Consider the following 24228-nt stretch of genomic DNA (forward strand, 5'->3'; position numbering starts at 1 on the left):
AGCTGCGGTAGTCGCTTTGCAGTGGTGGTTGGTTTCTTTTGCTTTTGTAGCCGCTCATCTTGCGGCAGAGCCATGTGGAAGCGTCCCTGATGATCGTCTGTTCGGCTTTGTAAACAGTTTAAATCGCAGAAATCAAATTGAACTGTGACGATACGACGTCTGGCTTCAGTTTGACGCGGCTGAAGTTCGTCTTAGGAGCGGAATCAGAAATCATCGGACGAAGGTAAGATCGGGCTAACGCGTGCTACCGCCATTGTTTATAGGCAAGCGCGGACCAAGGCCTCGAGTAATTCCGAAAATAACTGCTCGCGCGTATGCAGCAAACTCAACAAGAGCTGCTGTTTCTGTTTTACTTGTAGCCGATTAGCTTATTTGCGTGCATAAAGTTGGTGTTTAAAAGTGTGGTGTTGAACTGGAAGTGGCGTGGCCTTCCGTCTGTGAGACGCACACGGAGGTTAGCGCCGGTTTCCTGAACGGATACCCAGCGGTGTTCGCTTAAAAATACGCGGGAGACAAACGATCGTATTGTATAAGACGCCGGTAAATTACACAGATCGATCAGCGAATATAGTTTAATCCAACCAGATCGGAGGGCCTCGGGGCCTGGCCGTTATCAGATATATAGATGTAGTGAACTTCAAAAAGCTACTGGTCCGGTTAATAAATGACGAGCGTCGTACCTGCGTGTGAAAGATGACCTTTGTAAAAGCATTGATGGATAAAGGTTATCTTTTAAGTACCTGATACAAAAGAAGACGAAACGAAACAATGAAACGGACATGATCAACCCAAGTCGGACACACAATCACCCCAATGGCTGTGTCAATAGGATTTTTTTAAGCGGTTTTTAACCCACCTCGGAATCAATAAAAGAAAGCCTTTATGTAGCCAGTATGCCAAATTTCTTATCTCTGCGTTTTTAAACGAGTAAGAGGCATTAATATACTGGGTGCTTTGCTCTTCAAAGCTTTAAAATTTACAAAAAATGTAAAAGCATTAACAGTTTGCATCATTTCCATCTTAAAAATAACACATCTTAACGAGTAGTAGTTGTAGATTAGAACACAAGCACCTGGAAACCAAGGCTACGATTCTTGGGGTGGAAATATCTGGAGCAGTGATAAGAGTTTCTGTTTTGTTAGAATTTAACTTTAGGAAATTGGCGTTTAACCAAGTGTGGAGAGCTCCTTAGGTCAGCAAGAACAGGACAGATGCATGTCACTGGATATAGATGGCAAATGTTTTTAAAATGAGCAATTATCTGTCCAAGAGGTGTAGATCCTTCTGGATCGCCACAGGATAAGGCAGCCTTTTCTCCAAGAAATGATGACAAGATAACTGTCTGCAGGACACCAATTGAACACACCGACCACTTGATATTACCTACTTGTACAGTATCAAAACTTGTATAATTTGCTCCTGAGCCCATCAAAGTGTCACTGACTTTTTCTGCCTTTCCAGAAAAGGAAAATCCTGCTCAGCTCTAACCTTTTCTAAAATCTGTGGGAAATAAGGCAGTAAAGATTGGTCCTGGCTACATTTGTTTTCAGCCAGGGTGGAACAATGGCATGTTTAAAATAGGTGGAACAGTGTCAGGCCAACCACATGAGGTCCACTGCATTAAACATTTTTAAAAATGGTGATGTGGGAAGTACTTCTGCAGAGCTTGATGACAAGTTTAATTTCACACATGTGGTCAGTTGCCAGGGTTACAGGATACACCAGGAATATGTTTGAATCAGAAATGGCTGAATTTGACTTTAAAATTAAAAGGAGGTGATTGATCTTTGTAGGGCTGTTCGATATAACGATATATATCGGATAACGATATAAAAACATCTATTGTTTCATTTTACGCTATCGTTTGTTTCGTGGTGTCGCAAAATAAACTGTTTACAGCAATATTTTTTCATGGTTTTGATGGTCACTGTAGTGGCTATATTCATTTCTTAAAGTTCTCTCTTTCTCTTATATTTAATACAACCACACTACAGACAGACAAGTGACTGTTTTTATGCGTTGTCGTTAGCAACAGCAACGGTAAAACCTCCGCTTGTTTATCTTCTACATAAACCTTTCACAATAAAGCTCAAGATCCTGTTGAGACCTTTCAAAATACACCTAATCACATAAAAGAGTATGCAGAGTGTTTACGAATGAGAAGCAAAAAAGAGCCGCCAGGTGCTAAAAAATAGACCTTAGACTCAAACGTTAGAACAGGCCTTGCCCCGCAGCACGCCGTGTAATAAATACTCACAAAGAAAACGGCGGCTGTTACAACTTATGTCTAAAAATGTGTCGTTTCATGCTTCGGTCGACTCCAGGTGCACGACGCCCAGCTGGAAACACTTTACGCAAGTCGAGCTGCCCGCGATTCTCAGAATGTACAGAAAATGTAAAATTTTTGTGATTTATATATATATAATTTTTTTTTTTTTTCTTTTAATATTATATCGTTATCGGACGATAGATGTCTTGTATCGGGATATGAGATTTTGGTCATATCGCACAGCCCTAGATCTTTGTTTAAAGGTGTAGGATGTTTCTGGCACGCTGTAAGATTGCAGATCATTTATGGCACTTTAACATCTCACTGTTCCTTCAAACAGCCTTGGTGTTCTGCAATATAGTCGTCCGTCCCCCCCCCCCCCCCCCCCCCCCAGTTTATATACAGCTGGTTGATTCAAGTATCTGCAGGGAGTCTTTCTATAGTTCCAAACCATGCCAGCAAAATATACCAGAGCTACCAGGTCCCCCTCGCTGTAAGGGTCATGGGTTTATAATCACTTTTCCAACTGTCTTAATGTATGCAATATTAACCAAACTAGATAAGCATTAGGTACAACCCAGATAGTAGGAGACACAAAACACGGTCGCTAATTCAGGAAACCTGATCTCTACATGTAGGTACTTATAAAGCCAGTGGTAAAAGCTCACCTTTAGATTTAAGTGTAAATTTTTGGAAAGGGCAGGAGGACCACACCTGAGGATTTAATGATGCATTCACATGAAACACAAAGGGATATTTCACCTTGTGTCACTCACATGAATACGGTTGTTGAAAATCTGCCATTAAGTCCTTCAATTTCATTGACTTCGATTGATTGATTGGTAATTTATTTCAACATGTGAACAATATACAAGTACATTTAGAAAAGAAAATAAGAGAGAGAAAAAATACTATACAAATTACATACAATTTGTCAATGAAAAGTTGAGCTATTGTGCTCCGGCTGCTCTGAGTAACCTGACGTTTAAAAGAAAGAAAGATTCTGACACACTTCCACGCAGCAGTCATGCACTAACTGTAACATCTGGCAGAAAACAAGCATATTCTAGAAATTTCAACCTTTCCTATATAAAATTTTTAAAAAGTTAAATCTGAGTAAATTTGATGGGACACAACAGTTTACTCCATTTAATCTTATTTCCCAAATGTAGAGGGACGTTTTTGTATTCTTCTCACTATGATCCCCGTCTTAAATATATTTACCATCTCCCTGCAGGTGAGGAAAAAATGTCCTACTACTCATCCTCCCGTAGCTCGTCTCGGGCCACTGACTGTAAAGTGTACGTCGGTGACCTGGGCAATGGCGCTGCAAAGGGGGAGCTGGAGCGAGCCTTCAGTTATTACGGCCCACTGAGAAGTGTGTGGGTGGCCAGGAACCCTCCTGGGTTTGCCTTTGTGGAGTTTGAGGATCCCAGAGATGCAGAAGATGCTGTCAAAGGCATGGACGGAAAGTGAGTAAATGTTTTCCTTGGACTGGTCTCGTGTGTCTCACGTACAGGGTGTTTCTTTTCTTTCTTTTTTTTCTTTAATTATTCTGTGCTTAACAGTGAAAAACTGAATTGTTCTGCTCAGGATCCTCTGTGGTTCCCGTGTTCGTGTGGAGATGTCAACAGGCCTCTCCAGAAAGGGCCGTGGGCGGCCAAGCCGTCGCCAGTTCGACCCCAACGATCGGTGTTACCAGTGCGGGGACAGGGGTCACTACGCCTATGACTGCTACCGCTTTAGCAAGCGAGGCCGTCGCAGCAGGTGAAGTGAAAGCATGTTTCATTTGAAGGCTCATGTAGCTCGTTTGCCATTTTGTACCATTATAAAACCAGTGCCATGTTATGGATGACTAATGCGGATGGACTCGTTTCTTATTTTTCATTGCAGGTCTCGCTCTCGATCGCGATCCCGCTCCAGATCAAGGTCCCGCGGGCGCCGCTACCGCTCTCGCTCCCGCTCCCGCAGCCGCAGCAGGTATGCCGACACTGACGCACAGACACACCTTGTGATATGTCAACAAGAAAATCTGGTTGTGGTAGATTTGGAAAGGCCAACGACTAAATGTGCTCATCACTGTGTCGGCGTGTGGTTATTGCAATCTCTTAAGCTGTGTAATTTTTCTGGTGTTTATTCTGCCAACTCTGTTGTGCAAACTTTTATTTATTTATGTTTTTTAGGAGCCGACGCAGATCGCCATCCTATTCCAGACGCAGGAGCAGGTAAGAATACAGTTTCCTATGATGAGTGAAGATGAGTAGCTGCTGCTAATTCAGTTTCTCAGAGGCTGAAACTGACTTAAAGTTGGTCTATAACAACAGATGCCTACTATGCAACTAAAGTTGTGTCAACTGTTAAGCCTTCAATTATTTAAAATAAAACTCTTTTGGTCATTATTGAAATCTTAATATTTTAGCCCAACTTACCTTAAAAAACTTAAACATGTATTTCTTACATTTCTAAACAAGTCTTTTAGCATGGCATTTACTTAATCTTTAAATGTAAAGGTAAAGACTCAATAAAAACAATTAAAAAGACGTGTGAGACAGGACAAGCTGGTTTTACGGGCATGCACCAACTGTAACAGGACTGTAGCCGTGTCGCTGTAGATACTGGCACTTGAGGTCTCTTGTAGCTGTTGGTACTCCAATAAGGAAAACATCCTAAACAACTCAGAATCAGAGCTGGTAAAGGAGTAAATAATTTGAAATGACAAAGTTTTCTTCACTCTCTGATTGAGCATCAGTTTTCTCTAGAAAGTCTCAACTTTTCCAGCTCACACTTTGTATAATTTGCTGATCTGAGCCCTTGGACTGATATTGAAATGGAGGTGACATTCATGTCATCAACCTGGCCACACCTCATGCACCAGGTTACAAAGATCATGAGGTGCATAAGCAAGCAAAACGACACCAAAACACAACACCCTTTGCAAGAGACAAAACGGCAGCAGCCAGCATGAACTAGGTGTTAGACCCGAGTAGCCTGGGTCTGCCTCTGCTGCAGGAAAAAAGTGCCGCAGTGAGGAGAGCCGCAGGCAGCAGCCTCAGGAGACCTGCACAGTTGTAGGGCGAGTGGTGTGCATCACTGAAAGCAGATCACATTACAGGGTTTCCTTGGTCACCATGCACAAAACACAGGTAGTCCACAGAGAGTTGAGCCAAACGTCTTCTGTAATCGTGCTTAACATCCTGTTATGTTTTGGCTGTTTGTTTCTCAAACATTTTAAACCTGAGGAAGTTTAAAAACACTTCTAAAAGTGTTAAACACAAAGTTTTATGACCATCTTACATCAAACACTGATGACGGGTGTGTCGTTAAAACTGGTTACAAAGTGTGGTTATTGTAGCATATGGACATTTGTCTGTGATACTGAAACCTCTTTAAGAAACAAGTTGGAGAGTAATTACTGGGTGTTCCTGCTGTTCTCCAAAGTTTTATTGAAATCGCTGCTTTTTGTTTTGTGACATCAGGTCTGGATCCCCTGCCCGCTCAAAGTCCAGGACTCCAGCCAGAAGGTGAGTTGTCCACAGCTATTCTTATCCCAAACTCACTGTTAGAGAGACGCAGTGAATTTGTTTGTTGCTCTGATGCTGTGCTCTGACCGCTGCTACATGAGAAATTACATTTGTATATCACTCGGTTCTTCCCTGTAAATCACTTTTTTCAGTGGTAACATGGACTCGCTGTGCTTTTCATGTTAATGTATGGATGGTGTAGTGATGATGAACAAGCATTATTAATGGTGATGGCCACTTCAGTAATACATTATTTAAAAAATGGTTGACTTGGTCGATGCTTACTGGCTACTGTTACAGTGGAACACACTACTACTGCCAAAAGGTGGCAGTAATGCGGCTGTAATATCTAAATAAATAAATGACATTGGACAAGTCTTCAAGCATCCTCCATCCTTCCTTAGTATTTAGAGAACTTGACACTCTGGTGTTTTGGCTGCACATACTTCAGGGTCACTTCTCTCAATTACCAACTTTCCTAAGAACTAATTGACTGCAGCCCAGGTGTGTAACAGGTGGTGAGTTTAGATCAGAATCAGAAAGACCCAAGGAGCAATTAAGAATGGCATGCAGCAGGAAAAACCTTCAAAGGTATGTGTGTGAGTGAGAAACGAAGGTGAGGCTCAGTAAAGACTCTGCCAGGTAAAGGGAGCATGTCTCGGGTGTGCCACGACTGGGCAGAAATTTAATGGCCGTTAGGTGGGAGCGATCTTCAAAGACTAGAGGAATGGTTTAGAGTGAGGATCGAATAGTGTTCTGGTTTGACAGATGCCTATCCTTAATTATAACAGGCTTGCAAGATGAGTTGAACTTCTTGAAGTGTTTAACAGAATTCAGCTGAGCAGGGAAATGCAGCTCTGCAGACACATTTACATGTGTCTGCAGATATAAGATCGTCTTTATCATCTGAAGGCGTCTAAAATATTTTCTGTCTTTAATCAGTCGTTCCAGGTCTCGTTCTCGGTCCGGTTCTGCTCCCAGAGGGCGCTCTGTGTCCAGATCCCGGTCACGTTCTCAGTCTGCTAACCACAAGAGGAACAGGTAAGCCCTCGGTCTAGATGTTCTCTCTCACTTGGACAGGGTGTAGACAGTTTGAGTTTCTGATGCTTAGTCTTTTTTTTTTCTTCTTTAAACCAAAACATAATCTAAGTTTTAGATCAAGAATAACAGATTTTAGATATCTTGCGTTCCTGCTGAGGGTCAGTTAAGTTTTTCCACCTTAGCCAGAGTAAGGCAGGGAATTAAATAGACCCTCCTTCCAACTGGAAGCGGCATGCTGCTGTCAGCCGACCACCACGGGATGGCGGGATGACGAGATGGACGACCTCCGAGATCCGTCAGCCTCTTCAGCACAGAGAGATCTTCTGCCTCCGCTGCCAGCAGTGGAGTGGGTGGGGTTTAGGACAGGGATCCCGGCCCTCTGTCTGGTCTAGGGAGGTATACCTAGAGGAATGACTGGATCTCTTTCCTGTGCTCTCTTTTTCAGCTCTTGATGGCTCTGTATTGTCAGCGCTTTGCAGCTTGGCTCTTAATCAGGCCTTTACCCTGAAAAGAAAGCACATGAAAGACTACCTCTGCTCTTGCCTTCCTTTGATATTTTCCTCACTGATGTACCTTGGTCTAAATTTATCTTAAGCTGACAGAATTATTACTTTTTAAAAATTTACTGGATTGACAAGTGTTAAACAAAGAATTTAATGTTTTTATTCTTTCTTAAAATTTACTGAATCTGGCTCTATCAAAAGAGGAAAAAAGTAAAAACAGCTACTAGCAGAGATCAGACAAAGCGACGCCGTAGGTGTGACTTGCGGTAAGCATCTTTGCAGCACAGTTTGTTTATTTTTCATATTTTCTTTAAAGCGTGTGGTGGGAGCTGAGCACTGCACTGACACCGCAGCTGATCCCAGGCCCAGGGTCTGCCAGCTGGCGGTGTGTACGTCCTGCGGGAGGTTGACTAAGCGCTGACCTGAGATCAGCCTTCGCCTGCATCTGGTGTTAGACAGCGAGAAAGAGGTCGACCTACCGACCGAACCCTCCCCACAGTGAATGGGTGTCTGTTCCAACCGACGCACACGCTCAGACGAGATCAGCCCGTGCACACATACAGTTGCTCAACTAGAGTCACCCAGCCAGCCAGCCTTCAGATGTACCAGAGGGCTGACCCACACAGATCACAGTTCGGCATTTTTAAATCCATTACCTACCTACCAGACCCCCTACCTACCTACCAGAGTTCTTCGCCTCTGTCTTAGCTTCTGAAAGTGAGAGAGCTGACGAGAGATCAGTCTTCAAGAGCCTCCCAGCGCAGTGTATCTCCAAGTTGTAGTCATCCGTCCTTCAGTCCTTTCATCCTTCGCTTCTCTGTACTTGTTGTTTCTGCCACTGTCTCCAAAGGTAACCAAAAATCAAACCCCCTGACAAGCTCATGTTGATGGTGAAAAGAAACATTTGCAGGCTTGATGTAGTCTGAAAAAAAAAAAGGTGTTTTGTAGAAGTTAAAGTTGATCCTTTTTAACAAGCATGCTCATAGTACGTAAGTGTGTGTCTGCATGTGAGAGCGCTTGGGCGAGTGAGTGAAAGACAAACAGGCACCATGAATATTAGTGGGATGATGTGTCTGATACGTTTTTCTCACTGTGTCTCACTTGTTGCCTCATCCTTACCATTTGAAGCAACTTGTCTGTGTTTGTAGGTAAGGGGAGGATTGAGTTCTGCATTTCTTAGAGCACAAATGCTGCTAACCAGCAGCTCTAGAAGCAAAACATGAGACAGTGTCAATCAAAGACCTGCCATTTATTTCAATGAGCGTTTGCTCTGGGGGTTCAATTATGAATTTAGCTTTTGAACATAGATAGCTATTTCTGAAAAGATTAGAGGCAGATGACATGAAGTGTACCTGAGAGGTCAAGGGTTGTTGTTAAGAATGTTAACACCTGTCCGAACTTTCTTCCACCCCTCCCCTGCGGCGGGCTAATTCCTCTTCCTTTCTGTTTCAGTCGTTCCCGTTCGGCAACTCCAAACCGAAGCCCTACTCCAGCAGACGACTGAGCGAAGGCGACTATTTGCCCCCCCCCCCCCCCCCCCCCTTTCCCTCCACCACTGTCCCTAAGACAAACCCTTAACCCCTGCACCCTCTCTGCTTTTACACCCTGGCAGCAACTTCTTTTTTTTCTTGTTGTTTTTGAATTTGTCTGTCTTGTCCCGGTTTCGTGCGGTTTTTCTCCCCAGGGCTGTAGTCTATGTGCATCCTTGTTTGAGATGTAATCAGTACAGCAGATAAAAACAAATTTTCCACTAGATACAGATTGTTTTAAATGTTGCTGTTGCTGTGTAGGCCATATTTCTTTTCCTATTTTTCCCCAACACTGATTTGTAAGAAGGTAATGTTGAAGATTACTTTTAGCAGTAATTTGAGGATCTCCGTGGAGTAAATGGATGAATTTCTGAGAACCAAGAAGCCATTTCTTCTTGGGAAAGGGGAAAAAAAAAAGGTTCCCCATTGAAAATTTGTAAATGTTGTTGTTCGATGCCTGGGTTGATCTGTTTAGTTCCTGATTATGATGGCAGAGGGAGATAATTGCCAGCTTGCATGCCTTTAAATATGATGCAACATTCCTGTTGTTTTTGCTTTTTATTTTTTAGTTGTTTTTTTTTTTGTTGTTGTTGTTGCACATCCTTTGTGATAAAATCAGATCAGCATCACTGTGCAGCGGGAGTTTCCTCCTCTGCTTTGTCCCCATCACTTGATTTTAAAACAAATGCAGTTGTTCAGGTGGATTTCTGACAGGGCTCCTTCAACAGTTTCTGCTCTTCCTGGCTTATATGGTGACAGTGGCAGTTTTATTTTTCAATAAATCTCTTCGACAAACATCAGTGTCCAGTTTATTTTCGTACATTTGACTAATACTAATAAAGAGTGAAATGTGTCTAAAGTAAAGATGTTTCAGCAAAGGTTTACACCACCTCTGTGCCAGCATTAGTATGGGTCGATGCTAAGTATTTGGCTCCTGTTATCTCAGTAATCCTTCCATGTGTACGATATTAAAACCAGACTAGTTTTGTTTGTCGGCTGTCCGGCAGAGACCCAAAGTGCAAATGTATTGACACATGTTATATAAACATGTTTCCTGTTTATGAAAACAAGAACCGGGTCAAAGGCTACAAAAAACTACTCCCTGGTATGCACCAATTACCTGCAACACTAACCTCACAGGGATGGCTTCTTTAAAATGTTGCTCTGTTCTGAAACTTTGAGTTGTCATTATTTTGACCAGTAACACTCAGCCAACGATGATTTCAGACCGCATAAAGATGGTAGCACCTGAGGCTCCTCAGATCAGATCTGATCATTAGTAATACGGTTTTATTGTAAATGCTAAACCTGAATAATATTGCGCCTGTTCGGTAAAAGTACATAATCTGAGGTCACTTGAAAATAACCAGCCTTGTATTGGTATATGCTGCGTTTAACTTCAAAATAATGACTTAAACGCTTCTTTTTTCCGATTGGTTCTTACTCAAGTTACAAGCTGATTGACAGCTGCCTGGGCCTATCATATCGCGTTATGTATTGAAAGTGGGCGTGGATACGCAAGCCTCGTTTTTCTTGACTTTTCCGTCCATTTCACTTCGTCGTCACTACCACCATCCTTTTTAACCGGGACAACATGGCTACTGCAGCTAACCGTTACTACAGCGAAGACGGCAGGGCAACGAAAAGACAGAAAACCGACGGAATGGCCACGGTACGTTGGTCTCAGGAAGAATGGGAATTAATTTAGCATACAGTGTGAATATACGCAGCTCGGTAACTCATTTCTCGGTGCAGTTTGATTCATTCAGATGTGAGCTGGAAAAAATGTGTCACGACGCGCCGCAGGTTATTAAATCCATGCCCGGGAAGATAGTTGTCCAACAAAACTGGGCGTTTTACAATGTTTTTCCATTTAAACGCTGTGTAGTTTCGATTGCAGCTGCTCGGGATGTGTCTCTGGGCGTAAATAGTATTGTGCCCGTGCCTTGCCCTCTGAATGGAGCTGTCGGAGGGCGGTTTCTCCGCCTCGGCCTTGCCGTAGCTCGGCTTTGTTCTAGTGCCGGTAACGTTAGCAACGTGCTAGCTATTAGTCCCCCACGAAATAACCCGCTTTTTATTGTAGAGATCATTGACCATTAGTCCATACTTTGAGCAAGCCAATTATTATTATTATTATTATTATTTACGTTTATACAGAACTGTATAACTATGCAATTGAAAGCACGTTATTAGAACCGTGAGCCTGATTAGCACCCCTTCCCCCCCCAACTGCTCAAAACTCAAACGGGATAGTGACCAGTATTCAGTCCGAGAAGGACGCACAGAAGTGCAACAAACTGGAAATCCTGAGTGTCTCACTGAGTAGCTTGTTGGTGTAGCTAGGTGTAATTTTATTAGACCATGTGGAAGAGAGCGTGTTACAGTATTAAAATATATTTTATCTTTTGTGGGACGGTTTAACACAAAAAAACCCCCGCAAAAATGCACATATGGGAATTTACCTTCCACTCGCAATTATTTCTGCAGGATAAATTCGTTAAGCGTGTCAGAATCCTTAAATAGATGACCCGATGTCCGCAGGTTGCACAAGTAACTGGACATGTTTCGACTTTCCTTCATTGATTGTCAAATATTTTGGTGCCCAATAAAAGGAAAATTCCAAGTATTGTATTTCATTTTTTTTTAAATGCAGAATAATCCAGTTAATTTCTTGTCTTCTTCAAGGTAACTGCTGTTGTGATTTGGCGCTGTATAAATATAGTTCAATTTCTTGAAATCCTGAATTAAAGCTAAAAGTCTGAATAGAATCGCATCTCGATTGTTTTGTGGTCCTTATACAGTTGCATAATTACAAAGTCTCTCACTGTACGGATGCTCGTTATGAGCCAGGAAAAAAACCTTCATAAAGAAGAAGTCTACAGTTAGTTGTTTTTTTGTTTTGATTTTTAAATTGTGTTTTTAATAGGGATACGAAGATCCGCACAAGACCCTTCCATCCGTGGTGGTCCATGTCCGGGGGCTGGTGGATGGTGTTACAGAAGCTGACCTCGTGGAAGCCTTGCAAGAATTTGGAGCAATCAGGTAAAAACTTGGAATAAAGTTTTCCGCAAGCAGCAGCTGAGTGACTTTTAATGATTGCTTATAAACCAAACCCAACTCTGGCCTTCAACTACATAGAGAAATGCTGATCCCTTTAGACCCTCAGGTAGGGTCCTTAAGTCAGTGCTTATATCTGAAGACTTTGGAACAACCTCACCAAGGCTCGACGCTTCATGACTTCCTTCAGATTACTTCGTCAGATCCAACAGGATGGTTTTTACATGTCATTCATTTATCAGCTTTTAGTTTGTGTATTGTCTTAGTTTGGCATGCTTTGAAGATTTTTTTTTTTTTTAAGGTGCGATATAAATAAAGTTATCAACTCCCAGCTAATGTGTTCTGTTTGTCTTAGCTATGTGGTGGTGATGCCCAATAAGCGTCAGGCGCTGGTAGAGTACGAGGACATGAACGGATCATCCACAGCTGTGACTTATGCTGCAGACAACCAGGTATACATCGCCGGCCACCCAGCGTTCATCAACTACTCCACCAGCCAGAAGATATCCAGGCCCGGAGACTCTGATGACTCGAGAACCGTTAACAATGTTCTTCTGTTCACTATCATGAACCCCATCTACCCTATTACAACGGTGAGTGCAACGATTTGTGTCATTACTTTGCCTGGGACTGTTTTGTGTACCAGCTGACGGGTGTCCTTAAATGTCAGTGCTGTTGTTTTACCACAAACAGTTGTTAGTAGTTATGCACTGCAGGAAAAGTTTTAAAGTTGGCTGCCGCTCTGGTAGTTTGGAACAATGTCAGTTATGTGTCGGTGGCTGAAATAAAAGGGAAGCAGAGACCACAAATGCTACAACCCATACAAATACAGAGTGTCTTTGCCATTTGTTGGAATGTGCTGCTTTTCTCTGAAAATTGAGTGGCGGTACTGGCGATGTAACGGTAGAAAGACATCCCTGCTTAGATCATTCATGGACACCATACAGCCCCAGGCTTGTACCAGCCTGTAGACGTCCTGTCAGTGAAAGTGTATACACATACACAATAGGGGTGGGCGGTATAAACGGTATACGGTAGAAACCATATAAATTTGGCCAGAGATTTTGACTATACCACTCTACCGCGATAGCGCATGTTGATGGTGACATGAAGCTGCGCCCGTTTTGGTCGAAAGCATTGCAGCGGCTGCAAACAACCTCTGCAAATTATGCCGGGCGACAGTAATAGCAAAGAGACGAAGCACTTTTGGAATATGAGGAAAGCCAAAAACTGCGCTTCCTCCACTTCCCTACCTTTGATTCTTTAATGCCAAATTCTCTCACAGCTGCTCTATTCCCATGTAGTTGCAGTATATTAATGACTAACCTCGTATTGTGGATGGATTATCTCAGTTGTTCTCCTGACTGAAGTTTGGTCCATTTATAGCATCCTGCCATGCAATTGCATTTGTCCCCAACCACCAGAAACCCTCACGTTAACTTTTATCGAGTGGAAAAAGTTAGCGTTCATCCTTCAGCTTCACTGTGCTAATGTTATACATACATACATACATACATACATACATACATACATACATACATACATACATACATAAGGCACACTCTCGATTTTTGAGAAAATTAAAGGATTTTAAGTGTGCCTTATAGTGTGTAAAATACGTTATACAGAAGAAAAGAAAATATTGCGATATATATATCGTCACCGCACATGCTTCAAATTATACCGTGATATGGATTTTAGGCCATAACCCCCAGCCCTAATACACAATGAGTAGCGTTATGTTAATCCACTTTATATGGTGCACCCTACTGAAGAAGTTCACATCCTCAGATTGACATATTTAATCAATTTTTAAAATTTAACATGGATCTTTTATATAGTTAATGACACACCAACAGCATCAGTAAGTTCTGAACGCCACCATTTGGGAATCGCTGCACTCCACCTAGCTTATGATTACAGTTGTAAACCTTTTGAATGGGAGTACACTCAGGAATTGACTTCACACCTGCTGGTTGCACTTTAATGCTGCTTTGGGTAATTGCACAGTTAGAATTTTGTAACTCAGATTCTCAGACTGTACAGAAGGTGGTGCTCAGATTGGGGGGAAATCTGGGAGTTTCAAGAAAACTGATTATTTAAAAAAAAAAAACAAAACTAAATAGTATGAAACTTTTAAGGGGGGGTCAAAACTTGCATTAAGATTGTTTTGAATAACAAATCTAATCATAAAACGTGTTTTGTTTCATGTTCTCAGGACGTCCTCTACACTATCTGCAACAACTGTGGGCCGGTCCAGAGAATCGTTATCTTCAGGAAAAACGGCGTCCAGGCAATGGTTGAATATCCTTTCAAGTCCTCATTGGCTGCTATCTTATTTGTTAACTGTGAGAAACAAAGGAAAGCTGGTATCTTTATAAACATATAAGAAACAGGGTGGAGATCAGAAAAGTTTTTACAGTTGCTTAAAATTTACCCACAGTGCCTAACAGCATGTGGGGGTTTTTTTGTTTTGTTTTTTGTCTGCTGTCTTCTTTTTCATTCTTTAGTGGCATTTAAAAAGTCCAAATACACACCTTGTGCCCTTAACCATGCCATCACGTTTGACTCCGTTCAAAGTGCCCAGAGGGCCAAGGCGTCACTCAATGGAGCAGATATCTACTCTGGCTGCTGCACCCTGAAGATCGAGTATGCAAAGGTAACACCTGCAAATAAAATTCTTTGTTAGAAAGTGAATGTTAATGACATGTAATGAAAGCTAGTTATAAGTAAAACTGATTCTAGATAGTTTTTTAGCCAAAGCCACAGTAGATTGGAGGGAAAGAGCCACCGGTTTAGAACCCCGGTCCAGTCAGTTAAAATTTATTTTCATTTGACAGGTTAAAAGTCGGATTTGTTTATTCATATAATTTTTTTTTCTTCATTTTATTCCAGCCAACTCGTTTGAATGTGTTCAAGAATGACCAGGACACTTGGGACTACACAAACCCCAATCTGGGAGGCCCAGGTAAAACCTCAAGCAGCAGACACACACCCCCAGACATTTGCTTAGTGCTACATATGCTCTGTAGCTGAGAAGCCTGATACTGTTCAGCACCCTTACTGCCACTGTGGGGACTTGCAGCAAGCATGCTACTGGGCAGATGGAGGCAGCACTCTTCACTGATAATGCTACAACATGGATCCATTTTTTTTTTTTTTTAAGTGTATGTGGCATATTTTGAAACAAACCAATGTGGCATTATGACTGAAGCGTTACTTTGGGTCTTTACATTTCTCTGGGTTTTCAGGTTCATTAAGTAAAAACAAAAAAAAGCAGAACTTGTAATTTTTTATTTTTTACAAACCAGCATATCGCTAAGTGGAGAGACTGGCAGGAACAGACAGAGAGAAAGATAACATAGCGAGGCTAATATTTTCTGTGGCATCTTGTTGTTCTGGTTTACTTGTGTACTTTACTTGTTACGTGACCCTCCCTTCAGACTCTTAAGATGAGTAAATTGTGGTGCTTGTGACTGTAGATCCTGCTTCGGCACCTGTCTAACCTAGTTTGTGTTTCCCAGCAGCTCATTAAGTCAGTTCACCTCGGGCGGAAGTTACTGTCAGGAAGTAGTTTTCACTGTTTCAAGAATAGAGCAGCTTTCTTTTCCCCAAAGCAGTAGAGAGACTGTTTGCCTAATGCTGGGACAGCACATTAACAATATGTCCTCCTCCACAAAGAGTGATTTAAATAAATGGGTTGATTTTTCTAAAGTTGGGTGTCTTATAATAAATAATACTGCAAAACAACAAAATGCATAAAGGGTTAAAAACAGCCAGGCCAGTGATGGTGTATATATACCAGTCAGTTCACCTGCAAAGCGAACCCACCGTTAAACATTGTTTTTCTTTCTTTCTTTTCCTTGTAGCTGTTTTACGTTAAAGGAAGTCTATAACATTACAGAAACAATAAGGCTGGGTAAAAAGCAGGGAGGTGGAGGCGTTTCTCTTGCTTGATTAAAACTAAATCTAATCTAAATTAGAGCTAATGCACAATATTTGCTCCACTACTATTATTTTTAAAGCTCAAGTTGGTAATCATTTTGCAGTTTCAGACCAATAATATAAACAAATCTAGTATTCAGTCTTAAAGATTATGCTAGCTTCTTGTGTAAAGATGTTAAAATTACTTGGTTTGCAGGGACCAGTCTAATGCCTGAAATAGGCTTCAGCAGCAAATCTGCCTCAAAGCTTAACAGGAAATGGAAAATCCTTTTAACCTTACTTCGTAACCTGATGTGTGCGTCCTGATAAATGTAATGACTTGAATGGCGTGGAAGGTAGAGGTGACAGGTTAGGACGTCTATTTCCCGCAGAAGTCTAAATCAAACTTGGACAGTTAAAGTGCGTTTTTGTTTTCTGCTGCAGAAAAGGTCGAAATGTCTTACAGCCTTTTCTTCACATTACAGCAGTGTGACTGACTGGAAGCAACAGTATTTACTCCTTTATACTGTTATTTGTATTTATTTTTTTAAAATTTAAATAAGACATTTTGATATTCTTCATGTAACTTAAAGTAGAGAAGATTAAGGTTTATTTTTCCCAGTCCCAGTTTTGAGACAGATGTCTGTATGGTCACACTGACTGAGCATTGGCTGCTCTATTATTTCTCATTAAATGTCCTCTTGAATCAGTTCAGTCACAGAGAAGCTAACCTGCTATGTGCACATTTTCTTTCTGCTGGCATTTGCTGTTCCTGCCCTTCTCATGGCACATTTTTGCAGGATTGTTTTTGGATATCTGTTAGTACTATTACTTTTTTTTTTTTTCTCAAAGTGTGGTTAAACTTTGACTTTAAAGGTACTTTTTTGTACAACTGAAGTTGGTCTATGGTTGGGCTGTACTCTTGTGTAATGCCACTTTCTACCCCGAGGTACAGTGACTTAACCTAACCATTGTTAAACCAGGCGAACAGTTATTTACAATTGTACTTTTTAAAAAAAGCTTGGTTTTTTTTGTTTGTTTTTTTCTAATTAAGGTTAAGCATCTGAAGTTTTTAAGTGTTGCCCTCCTGCCTGCAGAGGGCAATTACAAAAGGTACCTTTAAAGTCACTTAACTGAAAAACATGTGTTTGCCACCAAGACTAATGCTGGTCTTTCCCACTGTTTTTAATTACACCTTAAAATTTACATTTCGGTTGACAAAACATGTTTTTTTTGGGGGGGGGGGGGGTCGGTAGTCGGGTGTAAAAAGCCAAATGTGCTTCAGTTGAAGTTTGCTTCTGTATTTTATTACATTTAATTTTGGCTGAGAACAGAGGTGTTGGACCAGCATCAGTTGACTGGCTCTCTGTAATGGGTGACTTTCAAAAAAAACCAACTATGCACAGAAGCTTTGTGCAGATACACGCTGACATCAACACTCAGCGACCACCATCTCAAGCATCCACTTCTTCAGGGAGGACACTACCACTATCACACAGAGGGCCAAATGTCCTCTGAGATACCATCCATCCAACACGCCGATGTAGGACTGATACACCACTCAATCGTCATCTCTGCATTCTTGCACAAGATCCATGGAGACATTTGTAGAGTGTGGGGAGTTTTGGTACTGAGCTACACTCGGTCCCTCCCCTCCGTTTTCCCCCTTCTTCGTCACTTTGAGACACAAGCAGCTACAGTGCTCCCATTGTCTACACCAAACGAAGACTGACACCAGAGAAGACACAGCACCACCCACCCAGTCAGAAGCTAGTGACAGGCATCTTTCACCACAGCAGACGATGCATACTGATAACAATCAGTCAAGATCACATTTTTTTTAAAGCCTCGAGCTAAACTGCTCGTCACGCTTTGCGACACGAACGCAGCACACTGATGCCGTACCGACTGATCCACCTCACACCCTCGAATCAAGACATTTCCACTCACATTGGAGTCAACACAAGACAACTGATGAAGACAAGACACTGCTGACAACACCATCAGCACACTCAGAGTCCAGTCAGACCATCCACTGTGTCCCTCCCTCACATGGAGTTCAGCTTTTCTCTCTCGCTCTTTCTCCTCTTTCTCCCTCTGATTTTCTTACTACTTGCATCCCTGTTTAGCTTCTTTCTCCTTTTTTTTCTTTAAATATATTTAAGTCTCTAGAACCTGTGTAACACCTTCCATGTGATGCAGGTTTGGCAATTTGCGGCTAAGAGGAGCCAGCTTCCCCCCCACTGAAATGTGCTCTATGGCAGCTTCAAGTCCTACCTTTCCAAAACGCAACAAAAAGGATGGAAACGCCAACCAAGCTCCCCACCTACCAGTGGGCGTTTCAGCTTGCTAAACCAGGAAATCGATCCTGAGGTGGAGACTTGCCCCCCCCTCCCCAAAAAGAGGAAATGGATAAGAGTTTGGGATGAAATGAGTTGAGTGGAGAGTGGTGGAACTGCCGCAGCAAATGTCTTCCTCCCACTGTTTGTAAACTTGCAGTAAGTAAATCGAGACCTGTTCTCAAGGAACATAACTGCACAGCACCACATGACCCCAAAGCCCAGCTACCAACATCGCCACACAAGACAGACATGACTCCATTCTTTTTAAATTATTTTTTTCCTTCCCCTCACACAGGCTTAATCTCTCTTTCTGGAAGAGGCTGTGGTTCTGTTTTCTAATGTCAAACCTGCTCTCTGTATGTCTGTAAGCTGTGTTGTTGCTCCCTCTGTTGGCAGTTTACAGCCATCAGTAATCTCATCCATCTTCCCTGGAGCTGTGCTAGTTTCTTTGGGAAATAAATCATGTTTTAATCTGGAGTTTGGGTGTGAACTTAATGGGCTCGTGTCGGATGTGCTTGACAACAGATGGCATAAAAGATGGGCGTAGCTACCAACGCTGAAAAGTTTCTTCTAAATGGGCGGTAGGGGGCAAAAAGACTTGCAGCTGTGTAGACGTCTATGGAAAACTGGTCCTTAGCTCCATTCTGTGACCTCATTTAACACTTTCCTGATTGGTTTATGTTCTCACCGAGTAACGCATTAAGTTTACCAAATAAACTATGGACACAATAAGGTTTTCCAGGGTGTCCTATTGGCTATTTGCTTGTGAGTCACAAGTTGTTAGCCAAAGAGTGAGCGGTGCCCTTCGGGTTCTCTCGTTTCGTGTGGTTTCAGAACTCATCCTGAAACTTCCTAACAAGGCTTCGCAAACCAATGGTGGTTACGTCCTTCTTTTATTTAGTCTGTGTCTGTGACCAACCCTGCTAATTACAAAGCGGCACACACCTGGTAAAGCTAGGAGAGTCTAAATTTGTCACCTGCAAAGGTACCAAGCTTGCATTTCTTATAAAACTCTTCCCCACTGAGGACAGAAAGCCTTATCATTTACGAGTGGTCTTAATGCACTCTCCACACTTACCTCGGGTAACTTCACTTGAGTTAAGATGTAACCATGATTAACCTGGCTTCCCTTCTGATTGTGTATGATTATTGTGTACCTGTACAGATGGTGATGCAGATGGCAATGGGAGCAATGCAGGTGTGTGTGAGCGTACAAACTTTTTTTTTTTTTTTTTTTTTTTTTTAATTTAGCCATTTGTCATACTTATCCAGACTGACTTTGTTTGATACCCTTACCCTCTTCACCTCTGAGATCATCAGCATCCACCTCACCCTTGCCATTTACTCCTGTTCCACTTTACATGCTAAGGGGTTTAGCATTGTGGATGTTTTTGAGTTAAAGGGGTTTTGGGGTTATTTCCTTAGACCCTAATGCTGTCTTTGTCATTCATTACACGTCCTTGCCCTCCCCCACCATTCCTTTACAATCACTCAAGACCAAAAGGGGCAGTTGCTGAGATGGTTGAGATGTTTGGAGTGTAATCTGTAATCTGAGCGGCTCTCGCAGGCCCGATGCATCTGGCCTGTGAGAGCCAGATGCATCAATCTTTAAATGCATGCGTTTCTCTTAAGTACTCTGATTAGTTTCTTTTTTGTTTTTGTAATTGTTCCTCTGACAGATTATTTAGACGCTTTGGTGTGCACTCTGATGCACCTTTGGCATCAAAATGTCAGTTTACCATAATACATATTTTGTGCTCAAGCATCCCATTGTCATGTAGAGATTACAGTTCTGTTTCCAGACTTTTCTTGTTATATTTATCACCTTTTTTTTTTTTTTTCTTTCTCTATCCTTTTCTTCTTTCCTTTTGTCTTCCTGTTCTTATAGACGATGTGAATGCCAACCCTAACAAGCGCCAGAGACAGCCTGCTCTGCTGGGCGACCACCCTCCAGAGTACGGTAAGGCTCTCACGCCCCTGGGGAACAAGAGAACCCACTGAAACACAACATGCAAAATGCTGAGCTAATCTCCTCTGTATGTGGATTAATCCTAGTCCCAGACTGAAAGAAGGATTCAGTCGAGATCTAGTTTAAGACTAGGTTTATTAGCCCTAAACTGGGGAAACTGAGGTTTAAACTTTAATAATCCAAACTATCTACATCCAATATGAGTCAACAGTCATTTTAAACTTGGTACGTTCAAGTTAAGACAATTGTGTAAATTGGGTCCTCCACACAGTGGCAGTGAGGTGGTGCTGTGTCCTATGTAATTGGCTCTACAGATTTCAGTATTTACCTCACCCTGCTTGATTACTGGGGTTATTTTCACGTTTTCTCACTTTCCTGATTTCTGCCTCGTTCTTCAGGAGGCGGTTACCATGGTTACGATGAAAGCTACGGATCCCCGCCCTACGAAGGTCGTCGTATGGGTCCACCAATGAGAGGGCGTGGAGGGAGAAGCTACGGTCCAGGCTACGGACCTCCTCCCCCTCCTCCTGGCGAGTACGGCGCACATGCTGATTCGCCGGTTGTCATGGTGTACGGGTTGGACCCTGTCAAGATGAATGCCGACCGCGTCTTCAACATCTTCTGTCTCTATGGGAACGTAGAGCGGGTCAGTGCCTGTTTTTTAGCTGCGAAGCTGATGGTTGAGCTGCTGCATTGTAAATCATCAATCATTGATTGTGTTTGGTGTATGTGAAAACATCCTTCATCTCCCTTGAGCTCAGTAAACACTTTCCTGTTTATACTGTGGGTTAAATCATGAGTTCTAAGTACTGTATTGATAATCATGGGTATGTTCACGCTCCCACAGTTGGTCAGAACTGTCCTGGTTTGAAAGAGCTAAGATGAAGGTGGGTCTTTTATAAAAGACATCAGTCTTTTATATCAGGCTATGGTCTTTATTTTAACGACATCGGTGGATGATGTCAGAGTTCGGAGCTGATGGATGTTTTCTTATTGTTTAGGACAGGGGTGTCAAACTCAAATACACAGTTGGCCAAATTTCAAAACTGGAACAAAGTCACGGGCTAACGTTAATATTTATTGAATGAATCTTTTCTTATGGACTCAAACACGTTTTGCTGAAAAACTGAATATGGAACAAGCAAAGCTTAATACTAAACAATATATATATTAGCTGTATAATACCAGTAGGCCAGCTCTGATAGTAATTTGGTATGGCTTCGCGGGCCAAATGTAATTACGCTGCGGGCCAAATTTGGCCCGCGGGCCAGAGTTTGACACTTATGGTTTAGGACCAGAAGTCTTCAGCAGTCAGACCTCTGCTGACCATTAGAAAGAACACAGGTCTAATAAAAGATGATTTTGGTGCGTGTCTAAGTCCCTGGGATGTCGTGCCTGTGGGTCTTCATGTGTGCTGTAGTAATTAATATGAACTTACAAAACCCTGTAACTCTATATTATGACTTAAACCTAATATGGCACCTTTGAACAGTAAAACCTGAAGTGAGATTACTTAGGTGAACATTAAGTTAATGCAAACATTTAAAATAATGAACACAGGAAAATGTAAATCCTGCGTCGGACCAGCACAGGCTCATGATTTTAAATGGTAACTGGTACAGGTGCTGTGTCCAGATTTGCTACTTAAACTTGCATAACGGTCTCAATCTTTTTATGCAGTTAATGTATATTCCTTCAGAAGTAAATGCACTGACATGAACATTTAACAATGACCCAGGAGGTGTCTCACATTTGTTTTTCTAACTCCTGTTTGGATATAAAAGCTCAGCGAGCAGGATGAAGTTACCAGCAAGCAAAATTTCACACTGAGAGTGAAACAAAGGAATGTAAGCAGGAAGTGTTATCATGGCTGAAACGGAGTCAATATTTTCCACCTCAACAATGCCACACTTGTGTTCCAGTTCATCAGCACGCACACAAGTCAAGAGAGCAAATTGATTCTGTGTTTAGGTCAAAGCGAAAGGCAAATAGCAGAGCACCAGTCAATCCTGTCTTTGAACCCTTCCAGGTGAAGTTCATGAAGAGTAAGCCCGGAGCAGCCATGGTGGAGATGGGAGACTGCTACGCTGTGGACCGTGCAATCACTCACCTCAACAACAACTTCCTGTTTGGACAGAAACTGAATGTGTGGTGAGTTAAACTTGAACAGTTTAATCTACAAGTGTCAGACTGATGAAATCGCTCCAGGACCATCTGAGCCCGAACAAAGCAGCTTCTAGTCACGCACAACAGTTTCACTCGCCCCAGTGTTAACTGATAGCCGTTTGCCCCGGATTCTCTAATCGATCATCTGGATAGCAGTTGGAGTTGAAAACATCTGATCAATCACAAACAAGAAGTCTACGGGCAGCAGAGTGGCTGATGTTAGTTTCACTTTAAAGACTTGAATCACACAAAGGCTGACACACTGTTTTAGTCCAAAGTAAAGGCTGTGGAAATGTCATCACAAAACATGGACACATCACCCACTGGTTTATGCCTGAGCTTCTGAAGCTGCTGAGTTTTGGAGACTTAAATAGTAAGAGCCATAAATGATTTTAAAAGGCTGATCCCCCTCCCCCCTCCTATTCCCTGCAGCGTATCCAAGCAGCAAGCCATCGTTCCTGGTCAATGCTACGAGCTGGAAGATGGCACAAGCAGCTTCAAGGAATTCCATGGCTCCAGGAACAACCGGTTCACCTCCCCAGAACAAGCAGCTAAAAACCGCATCCAGCACCCGAGCAACGTGCTGCACTTCTTCAACGCTCAGCCAGAAGCCACGCCGGAGATCTTCTCTCAGGTCTGAATCCTTGGGCTGCATGTGCACAGTTCCTCCTACAAACTGTGACTATCACAAGTGTTGCACCTGCAGACCCTAACGATGTTTGTCTTCTTACAGATTTGTGACGAGATCGGTGTCAAGGCTCCTGTTAATGTCAAAATGTTCACAGGAAAAAGTACGCTGCTTTACACCCGCCTCCTCTTGACGTGTATTTGAGTTATGCCAGTGAGCTTTAAGAAGACTGGCAGATGCACCCGATAAATATTTAAAACGATGACTGAATCTGAATAAAATCTAACGTCTCATCACATTTCTGCATCTGTGCCCACCAGGCGGAGCAGCTCCCAGTGATCGCAGTGCTTCAGGTCTGTTAGAGTGGGAGTCGATCAACGATGCTATGGAAGCTCTGGCCATGATAAACCACTACCAAATGAAAAATCCAAGTAAGTTTTCAATGATGCTCTCAAGTATCCTTTTTTAAATTATACACAGTAAGCAGTTGTCAGGTTAAGAGTTAGTTAACTCTAAGGAGCTGACCGTGCTTCACCTACACACTTGTTAAAGCACACATTCAGTTCAGTTGGGAGGCTCATTGCAGGAATTTTGTATATGGTTTGTTTTTGTTTCTTTGGGTTGAGCTAACGCTGACTCTCTCCTCTCTCTGTAGCCGGTCCCTACCCGTACACCCTCAAACTGTGCTTCTCCACTGTTCAGCACGCCAACTGAGCGCTCTTTTGTATCGAGGAAGCTGAAGATTGGTCCTGCATTCCCATGTTCACGTGTACTTAGACCATAACTGCTTGCGACACACCACGGGGGAGAAACAGATTTTCAACAGTCATGTATTGTAACCTCTCACAATGCAGTTGTGATTCTGTGTATTTGATATATTAAGCTTAACTAATGCTAACAAGCATTTAAACTTTTGATATTTATCCCCCAGATGTGTGGCATCAACATGTTTTCACCCCAGCCCCTCAATTACTGCCGTTTTTGTTAGAAGCCTCAAGATGTCATTGGACGCTTATCTTCTGACATAACAGCTGTATTTGTAACCCTGAGAGTGAGAACAAGTTGGCATTAGAGTATCAGTTTTTGTGTGTCTTCAATATTAAGTTGTCCTTTTTACTTTTTTGTATCATACAGGAACCTGACATAGAACATTTAAAAGATTGTTCTAAGCTCGGGTTGTTCAGTGGCAGTGGACAACATGGTTTTGTAAAAGCTGTCTTTTGCAACTTTTATCAAATTTTTTTTTTTTTTTTTTTGTTATTTTAATTTGTCTGTTTAG

The 24228-nt window shown here is 42.2% G+C and overlaps 2 protein-coding genes across 4 annotated transcripts; both read left to right on the forward strand.

Moving 5' to 3' along the window:
- On the forward strand, positions 1-9660 carry srsf7a (serine and arginine rich splicing factor 7a). 2 transcript variants are annotated; one of them, XM_080889181.1, is made up of 8 exons: positions 1-223; positions 3507-3741; positions 3863-4036; positions 4163-4249; positions 4453-4494; positions 5746-5790; positions 6733-6831; positions 7651-9660. In XM_080889181.1, the coding sequence occupies exons 2-8, from the start codon at positions 3518-3520 to the stop codon at positions 7742-7744; spliced, it is 765 nt and encodes a 254-aa protein (XP_080745307.1). In that variant the 5' UTR covers positions 1-223; positions 3507-3517; the 3' UTR covers positions 7745-9660. The 2 variants fall into 2 exon arrangements, with proteins under 2 accessions (XP_080745307.1, XP_080745308.1); XM_080889182.1 differs by having other exon boundaries at positions 2-223; positions 8787-9660.
- Positions 9661-10388: 728 nt separating this feature from the next.
- LOC308401116 (heterogeneous nuclear ribonucleoprotein L-like) lies at positions 10389-23946 on the forward strand. Of its 2 annotated transcripts, XM_080889179.1 has the most exons (14): positions 10389-10535; positions 11790-11905; positions 12276-12513; positions 14139-14224; positions 14483-14579; positions 14816-14888; positions 19352-19384; positions 20075-20146; positions 20554-20801; positions 22185-22306; positions 22754-22955; positions 23055-23112; positions 23270-23380; positions 23605-23946. In XM_080889179.1, exons 1-14 carry the CDS (start codon positions 10458-10460, stop codon positions 23661-23663), a joined length of 1593 nt encoding a protein of 530 aa, XP_080745305.1. In that variant the 5' UTR covers positions 10389-10457; the 3' UTR covers positions 23664-23946. The 2 variants fall into 2 exon arrangements, with proteins under 2 accessions (XP_080745305.1, XP_080745306.1); XM_080889180.1 differs by lacking the exon at positions 19352-19384.
- The last annotated feature ends 282 nt before the right edge of the window (positions 23947-24228 follow it).

This window comes from Rhamphochromis sp. 'chilingali' (assembly GCF_963969265.1).
Source record: "Rhamphochromis sp. 'chilingali' genome assembly, chromosome: 8".
Lineage (NCBI taxonomy): Eukaryota > Metazoa > Chordata > Actinopteri > Cichliformes > Cichlidae > Rhamphochromis > Rhamphochromis sp. 'chilingali'.

Bases quoted from the DNA above. Each gene is read 5' to 3' on its own strand.
- srsf7a (XM_080889181.1), top strand. From the start codon at position 3,518: ATGTCCTACTACTCATCCTCCCGTAGCTCGTCTCGGGCCACTGACTGT. The intron at 4,250-4,452 runs GTATGCCGACAC...TATGTTTTTTAG, and splicing joins CGCTCCCGCAGCCGCAGCAG to GAGCCGACGCAGATCGCCAT. The intron at 6,832-7,650 runs GTAAGCCCTCGG...TTTTCTTTAAAG, and splicing joins GCTAACCACAAGAGGAACAG to CGTGTGGTGGGAGCTGAGCA.
- LOC308401116 (XM_080889179.1), top strand. From the start codon at position 10,458: ATGGCTACTGCAGCTAACCGTTACTACAGCGAAGACGGCAGGGCAACG. The intron at 11,906-12,275 runs GTAAAAACTTGG...TGTTTGTCTTAG, and splicing joins CAAGAATTTGGAGCAATCAG to CTATGTGGTGGTGATGCCCA. The intron at 14,580-14,815 runs GTAACACCTGCA...ATTTTATTCCAG, and splicing joins TGAAGATCGAGTATGCAAAG to CCAACTCGTTTGAATGTGTT.